The sequence below is a fragment of the Balaenoptera musculus genome, chromosome 1 (assembly GCF_009873245.2).
Source record: "Balaenoptera musculus isolate JJ_BM4_2016_0621 chromosome 1, mBalMus1.pri.v3, whole genome shotgun sequence".
Lineage (NCBI taxonomy): Eukaryota > Metazoa > Chordata > Mammalia > Artiodactyla > Balaenopteridae > Balaenoptera > Balaenoptera musculus.
Window position 1 is genome coordinate 64,400,941 of NC_045785.1, and position 8,266 is coordinate 64,409,206.

The 8,266-nt window shown below is 34.4% G+C and overlaps 1 protein-coding gene across 2 annotated transcripts; it reads left to right on the forward strand.

The window, feature by feature from the left end:
- The first annotated feature begins 327 nt into the window (after positions 1-327).
- On the forward strand, positions 328-7,652 carry FPGT (fucose-1-phosphate guanylyltransferase). Of its 2 annotated transcripts, none has more exons than XM_036862247.1 (4): positions 328-479; positions 1,815-1,982; positions 3,142-3,234; positions 5,315-7,652. In XM_036862247.1, the coding sequence occupies exons 1-4, from the start codon at positions 398-400 to the stop codon at positions 6,769-6,771; spliced, it is 1,800 nt and encodes a 599-aa protein (XP_036718142.1). In that variant the 5' UTR covers positions 328-397; the 3' UTR covers positions 6,772-7,652. The 2 variants fall into 2 exon arrangements, with proteins under 2 accessions (XP_036718142.1, XP_036718150.1); XM_036862255.1 differs by having other exon boundaries at positions 329-479; positions 1,815-1,995.
- The last annotated feature ends 614 nt before the right edge of the window (positions 7,653-8,266 follow it).

The following is an 8,266-nucleotide window of genomic DNA, read 5'->3' on the forward strand; positions in this document are numbered from 1 at the left end:
AAGCTAGGTTGTAGTTTGGACTTCTCCTAAAGCGGGCCAGTTCTCGAAATTTCGTCGCCCAAGCTGGACCACTCACCGGGTCTACCGAGCTGCAAGGCTTTATGAGTTGGGAACAAGCGGCGCAGACCCGGCACAGTCCGACAAATCACTAGGTGGCCATTTATCCGTTCCGGAGACCGTTGCTAGGGAAACGGAGCAAAGCCCTGGGCTCACCCCGTCGCGGTTTTCCTTAGGCAAACCAAAGAGCTTCGGGGGCGTAGTTACGTGAGTGACGCACGTAGGGGGCGGGACAGAGACGAAACCGGACCAAAGAACGGGTTACGTCCCAGGGCGCATGCGTGCGGTGCTGGGCTGCGAGATAGCTGGAAGTCCCGGGCGGTGTTGGGGAAAGTGAGCTATGGCAGCCACGAGTGCCCTTCCAGGCGTATCTTTGCGAGAAGCCACCCAGCGAAGGTTGCGGAGGTTTGCAGAGCTTAGAGGTACCAAAGGACGAACCCTGGCTCTCCCCGGCAATGGACAGGGAGGGCGCTTTACGTGCTGGGATATTTGCTGGACTACCACTTCCTTTTACTAATCACTTACGGGCCTAGGACGCTGCCCAGGCGCAGTTAATGTTCCTCTTGAGTTTTTTATTCTTCTGTCACTCTCCTTGCTTTACGTTATGCTTGTTACTTTCTTTCTTTAAGTTTATTCCCAGTTGCGTGTGTGTGTGTATATATATATATAGGGAGGAATGAGAAGACAGACAATTATTAGCCTGACTAGTGAAGCTATAAATCCAAGTTATTTGGTTAGCTCATTAGCAAAAATTATTTTAAATAAACCTAGAAGATCTAAAGCATAGTGATTTGACTCTTACAAATCCAATTTTAGCTTTCTTCCACTCCCTACCTACTTCACCAGTTTGTTCCATGATGTGAACGCTTACTAAGTGAAAAGCGAAACAACACGGTGGAATTATGGATTAAAAATTAAAAGGGGTAACTTTGTATCAAAATGTTTTTTTAAAGGACTATGCCACTTGTCATTTCCTGTACAACTATCTAATTGTTCATATTTTTGTTGACGTTACTGCTTGAAAAATACAGAAAATAATACTTGGATTACAGTAAAATGTTCAGGACTATTAGATTCTAGCTGACTAGAATTTGTTAACTAATAAAAACCCTTATTCGTCTTGTTTATCAATAAAGAAGAGCTTCCAGCTGTCAGCCAAAAGTTCAGTCTCTTATTGAGTTCATCAGGGAGCTGGGAACTTTTCTGTTATCCAGAATTTGGTGTCATTCTCCAGTAACCTTTGTAAACTTGCACGGCTCATTTTAAGGCAATTAAAAAGTAAAGTGTCCACATTTATGAACACCAACATTGTAGCAATGGGTCGTTGCGTTTAATCTTTCTTAGCCAACAAACATTAAGTGATCACTGTATGTGAAAATTGACTTTCAAAGCTGGAGATTAATTTATTCCTTTGTCTCCTCTCTTTATTTACGAATTGAGCTCATCTTTAGCAAGTCAAAAGTAGTTCTCTTAATCAAGAAACGTTACAACTCTCAGAAAATCTAAATAAATGGGACTGTAGACCATAAAAGGAGCAAGTAATCTAAAAGGAAAAAAAAGTAGAATTTGTGAACAATCCTCATTAGAACTATTTTGAATCCTACTAGCTGACCACTCATTATTCCCTAATTCTCAAAAGCAGAAGATAAATTTTTGGAGATAATATTACCTCTTTTTCCCTTCTTTCCAAATAGGTAAACCTGTAACAGCTAGAGAATTCTGATAATATTTATCACTTTCTTGCTTCTTCCACATAGGCAAACCTGTGGCAGCTGGAGAATTCTGGGACATTGTTGCAATAACAGCAGCTGATGATAAACAGGAACTTGCTTATAAGCAACAGCTGTCAGAAAAGCTGAAAAAAAAGGAGTTACCACTTGGAGTTCAATATCATGTTTTTGTTGATCCTGCTGGAGCCAAAATTGGTACACATTTATGGTCAGATTTATATCATAAATTGTGGGCAGAATAATCATTGAAGAAAAGCTTTCCTGTGGCTTACAGTTTATAAACTGTGTGTCTTACCACCTATAGTCTTTACAAACTTTAAAATTTTTATGTAAATTCACTATTTTTTAAGAAAGATAAAAGGCATGGCAACTGTTTTTACACATTGTGGACTTACCATGAAAATCTTCCAGAATGTTATGTTACTTAAAAGAGACTTTTATTAGTTTTAATAAAATTTACTCAGATGGTGAATATTCTTTTGGACCTTATCAGTAGGGCTCTTAAGGTCCCTCCAAACTACACAGTTTGTTCAGAAACTTACATGAAGAGATCAAATCAGGAAAAATAAATATTTGGCCTCTTGGGACCACATTGCAGAATGTGAAAGAGCACAGTCTAATGGCATAATTATAGATGTTTACTTTTAAAAACCAGTTTGTGTACTTTGCCTTTTGACCTTACCTTGCAAATAAAAATACATGCTATTTTCCTGGGGGCCATTTTCCATGTGATACTTAAAGCTGAAGCTCGTTGATACCAGAGTTAGGGTATCTGTATCTGATACTGGCATGTCCTAATTAGCCAGTGTTTTAATCCTCATAAATATGTGGTCAGTACTTTTCTGATTCCCATGTTTGAATGAGATTCAGGCACAAAATGTTAAATAACTTGCCCATGGTAACTAGTAAGTGGAAGTTACATTTAAGATGTTTTTTAGGAAAACAGGTTCTAAAAAACTTTTTAGAAAGTAAATCTAACACATATATTTGATCATATGGGAGAATTATTTTAATAGGTTTTACAGTTCATAACTCCAAGTGAATGTGTAAACTTACAGTCTTATAGTGTTGCAGATTGCTTAATTTATCATTTCTTTCTTTTTACTACTATTTTCAGGAGAAGATTAACTCAACTTTTATTACCAAGGGCTCATCTCTGGGTTTTATTACTAATTATTTAATTGCTAGGAAATGTGTATTTAATTTGATTCTTTTGCCTGTACCTTTGCTCTCTGCCTGGTTAATTGTAGCCAAAGGTCATATCCTCAAAGTTATAACACCTAAATTTACTGTAATAGCAAGGTTTTTGTAACTTCCTGTGAAATAAATTGAGCTTTTTAACTTTATTTTTAAGGAAATGGAGGATCTACGCTTTGTGCCCTTCGATGTTTGGAAAAGCTTTATGGAGATGAATGGAATTCTTTTACCATCCTATTAATTCACTCTGGTAATGTTACACTGTACTAATTTACATTGTCTTTTAGTATATTACCTTTTATATCGAAGGGACTTTTTTCTCCCTTACTAATACTATCCCCTCTTTCTTTTTTTTTTTTTTTCTTTTGTCTTTGAAGTTATTCTGCTTTGGAAACAAATATTTTATGCTTTCCTTGATATTTTTAGGTTGTAAGTAGCATAATATTTTTCACAAAATTTAACCTTAAAATTGTAGATCACATAAATCATCAACTTTTCATGTATTGTTTTTGGTATACATATCGAAAATTATTTTCCTAAGATAGAACTCATCAAAATATGAACGTTTCTTGACAGTGCTTTAGAAAGGATTCTTGCTGTAGGGGAGAGGCTGGTTTAGTACTGTGATTACCAGACTTTACACAAAATCTTCTGTTAACACATTTTTATCTAGTTACTGGTGGCCAAAGTCCATAATCCTTAGGAGTTTAAAAACAAAAAGAAAAGGTGGTGACAGAACATGGAGTTGACAAGAAAGTATAAAAGAGGGAAAATCACACACCAAAAAAGGGAACAGAAAGGTAGGAAAGAAGTAATCTCAGAATATAATTTTTTAAATTGGACAAATTTGGTTGTATGAAAATTTTGGTTATATGAAAAAAACCTCTGTTATTTTTCCTCTATGTACTGGAGGCTGGCGAAACTTTGTCATGGACTTGTACCAGTTCAGGAACAGATATTTTAGAGCCACTCATCCACATGGTTACCAAGGCACTTTTTATTTTTTAGGATTCATATACGGAACAATGATTCTTTTTAAAGATGATACCGAGTAAAGCATCCAAGTTCTGATTTTAAGACTAACTGAAAAAGTAAAAGAAAAATTCAAATTTACAGTTTTATTCCAGAACAAGTATTATTATTATTATTACTAATTTAGTAAAAATTAAGTTAGACACCAGAAAATATATATTAATACAATTGATCCTTGAAAATATATAATAAGGCATTGATCTGTGAGTGGTGCTGACCCTCACACAGTCTAATATCTGCATGTAACTTCATAGTTGGTCTTCTGTGTAGGCAGTTCCACTTTCCATATCCAGTTTTTCATCAGGGATTCAACTAACCTCGGGTCATATAGTCTTACAGTATTTATTGAAAAAAATCCTCATATAAGTGGACTGGTAGAGTTCAAACCCTTATTGTTCAAGGATCAAGTGTAATTAAAAGTAGGTAATTCTTACAATGCTGAACTTTACTGTTGGTTAGTATTTGGAAAATGAAAAAGAAAGTATTAGCTCTCATTGGTTGAATGATGTACTGTGTAGTAAGTGCTTTACATGTATTGTTGATCTCATAAAACATGATAAAGCAAGTATTTACATCTGCTGATTTAGTGTTAAGTCCAAAGATAAACAATTAAAAAGTGGTGAACCAGAATTTGAACCCATTTTTGTATGACTCTACTATGCCTCTCACTATAATTAGTTACGTAAAAATGATGTAAGCTATTTAATGTACCTAAGAGAACACACTTTTAAAGGAATTAAGTCATAAGGCTCATCTTAGAGGGAAAAGCCTTTTAAAATTAAAAACAAATATACATTGTAAAATGCTTTTAAATAAATGCACCTTTACTTCCTTTAAGTGTATGTAATTGAGGAAAAACATTCCATCTGGAAATTACTCTTTAACAGATAATTATGTATATTAGTTTTTTGTGACATTTTTTTTCCCCATGAAGTGGATTTTTAATGTAGGCATTTAAACATGGTTGAAATTTATTGTGTAAAATGTAGATATAAGGTCATATTTTAGCTCATTGTCCTTTTTACTTGTTATCTAGTTGAGTTAGAACAATTCATAGTCTGTAAAGCATATTACAATTCTTTCCTAATCTAGAACTGCATTATAGCAAATCTCTACAGAATTGCTCTGTGAATTTGTAATCTGGAATTTATTATTCTTTCCTGGGATACAGTAATATACTGTATATTTTAAATATCTTTAGAGATATTTTGAGTTGTAACTGATGCTCCTGGGTTTTTAAATCTTATAAACAATCTTATAAACATTTTAAAACAGTTATTTTGTTTAATTTTATATAGGTGGCTACAGTCAACGCCTTCCAAACGCAAGTGCTCTGGGGAAAATTTTCACTGCTTTACCTTTTGGTAGCCCCATTTATCAGATGTTGGAATTAAAACTAGCCATGTACATTGATTTCCCCTCACATATGAATCCTGGGATTCTGGTTACCTGTGCAGATGATATTGAACTTTATAGTATTGGAGAATCTGAGTATATTAGGTTTGACAAACCTGGCTTTACTGCTTTAGCTCATCCTTCTAGTTTGACTGTAGGTACAACACATGGAGTATTTGTCTTAGAACCTTTTAACTATTTAGAACATAGAGACCTCGAGTATAGAAGTTGCCATCGTTTCCTTCATAAGCCCAGCATAGAAAAGATGTATCAGTTTGATGCTGTGTGTAGACCTAGAAATTTTTTTCAACAAAACTTTGCTGAGGGTTACATACCCTCTCTTAAATTAGACCCTGAGTATGTCTACACAGACAGCCTATTTTACATGGATCATAAAACAGCAAAAAAGTTACTTGCTTTTTATGAAAAAATAGGTACACTAAACTGTGAAATAGATGCCTATGGAGACTTTCTGCAGGCTTTAGGACCTGGAGCAACTGTGGAATATACCAGAAACACATCAAATGTTACTAAAGAAGAGTCGGAGTTGGTAGACATGAGGCAGAGAATATTTCATCTTCTTCAAGGAACATCACTAAATGTTGTTGTTCTTAATAACTCCAAATTTTATCACATTGGAACAACTGAAGAATATTTGTTTCATTTTACTTCTGATAGCAATTTGAAGTCAGAGCTTGGCTTACAGTCCATAGCTTTTAGTATCTTTCCAGCAATACCAGAATGCTCTAGTAACAAATCCTGCATCATTCAAAGTATATTGGATTCAAGATGTTCTGTGGCACCTGGCTCAGTTGTAGAGTATTCCAGATTGGGGCCTGATGTTTCAGTTGGGGAAAATTGCATTATTAGTGGTTCTTATATCATAACAACAGCCGTCCTGTCTGCACATTCTTTTGTGTGTTCCTTAAGCTTGAAGATGAATAGACACTTAAAGTATTCAACTATGGCATGTGGAGTGCAAGACAACTTGAAAAAGAATGTTAAAACATTGTCAGATATAAAGTTACTTCAATTCTTTGGAGTCTGTTTCCTGTCATGCTTAGACATTTGGAATCTCAAAGTTACAGAGGAACTGTTCTCTGGAAACAAGACATGTTTGAGTTTGTGGAATGCTCGTATTTTCCCAGTTTGTTCTTCTCTGAGTGATTCAGTTACAACATCCCTAAAGATGTTAAATGCTGTACAGAACAAGTCTGCATTCAGCCTGAATAAATATAAGCTGTTGTCCATTGAAGAAATGCTTTTCTACAAAGATGTGGAAGACATGATAACTTATAGGGAGCAAATTTTTCTAGAAATTACTTTGAATAGAAAACAGTCTGATTTAGAGACATCTTAAATAGTGTATACTCTGCCTTTCTTGACTGAGCAAGATTGCAGATGCAGGAGTTTTCTGTAGACTTGTTTTTTAATTGAAGTGAATTAATGAAAATTATATTAACATGATTGCTGTAGCATAAAATTAATAACAAAAATACAAATAAACCATTTTTTGATGAAAGAATTAATAGTTTAAGGATGTAAGTTCAGAAAAGTGATTTTTTTATATTTATCACTATTTAAATTTTTCTTTTATAAAGATGGACTTGTGGAACATTATTTTGTTCACAAAATACTATAATTGTTTTAAAGGTAATTTTCTAAATATACCTTCAGAATTTTTTCATCTTCTTTTGGGCTTTGGTTCCAATGAAGTTCTAAGTGTTCATTGGCAGTTCTCAAGTGCATTAGACCTATTCTGATGAACTAATAAAAATGTCATACTGTAGGGTCTTCAAAGCACTGTAGGAATACTGTAGAAGTACTTTTTCAGAAACAAATCCATGGCTGACAGAGTCAAATTAAATGAATGCTTAAAATATTGTGATAGTCTGAATTAATAAATAAGTATTAATAGATACAAACCATTCTGAAATTGATAAAAATCTATGTGACTTATCAGCAACCCTCAGTTATGATATTTATGTGTATATTTTTTCAAGTTTCTTCCCAAGGAGTAAATAAAGATATATGGTAGCCATTGTTTAGCATTTACTGATTTACTTGCAGAGATTTCAGAGGATGTTATGTGTTTGTCACTCATTAAAAGTTCAGTGCTGTATTTCTAATCTAATTGATCTAAGGTACCATCAGTTATTAAGAATCACCATTATTTTATGTTCCACTGAAAAAGAGAAAACACGACCAATAAAATATGCAATGCTTTTCTTGTTACTTGAAGTTTTTATTTATTGGAAATCTTTTTTTAAAGCACTTAAATATAGATTTGTGTCATTTAACCCTTTTGCAAGTACATGTAGAGGAACAAAAAAAAGTGAAATATTAAGATACAGTCAAGACTTTTCTAAAGCTTCACATCTAGAGTCAAACTTTTCTAAAGCAATTTTCAACTCAAGAGTGGTTGATGTCCATGTGCTATCTTCTAATACCATCTAGTACCATCTTCTGTGCTATCAAAGGTATTGATAAAGCTGCATATTCTACAAGTGGCACCACCACACTGATGCCTGGATTTACCTTCAAGCTGTGGACACCAGATACCTTTTCTACAAGTTGGATGCTGATGCTTTATTACTTTACAGAGTTGTTTCACTTTTACTTTAGTTTAATCACATGTCTCTAGAATGTAGTTCTATTTAAATCAGTGGGAGGTTTCTGACAAGTTGGTGGTCACCACGTTAATCATATTCCTGCACAATGTATGGATTCTAGTTGCTTTGAAATGTTATCTGTTCCAAAGAATTTGGCAGTGTCTCTTTCCTTGATATGCATCACTTGGTGTGTAGTACCACACATGTACCACCAGCAGTGTATCTAACTCAACCAATGTGATA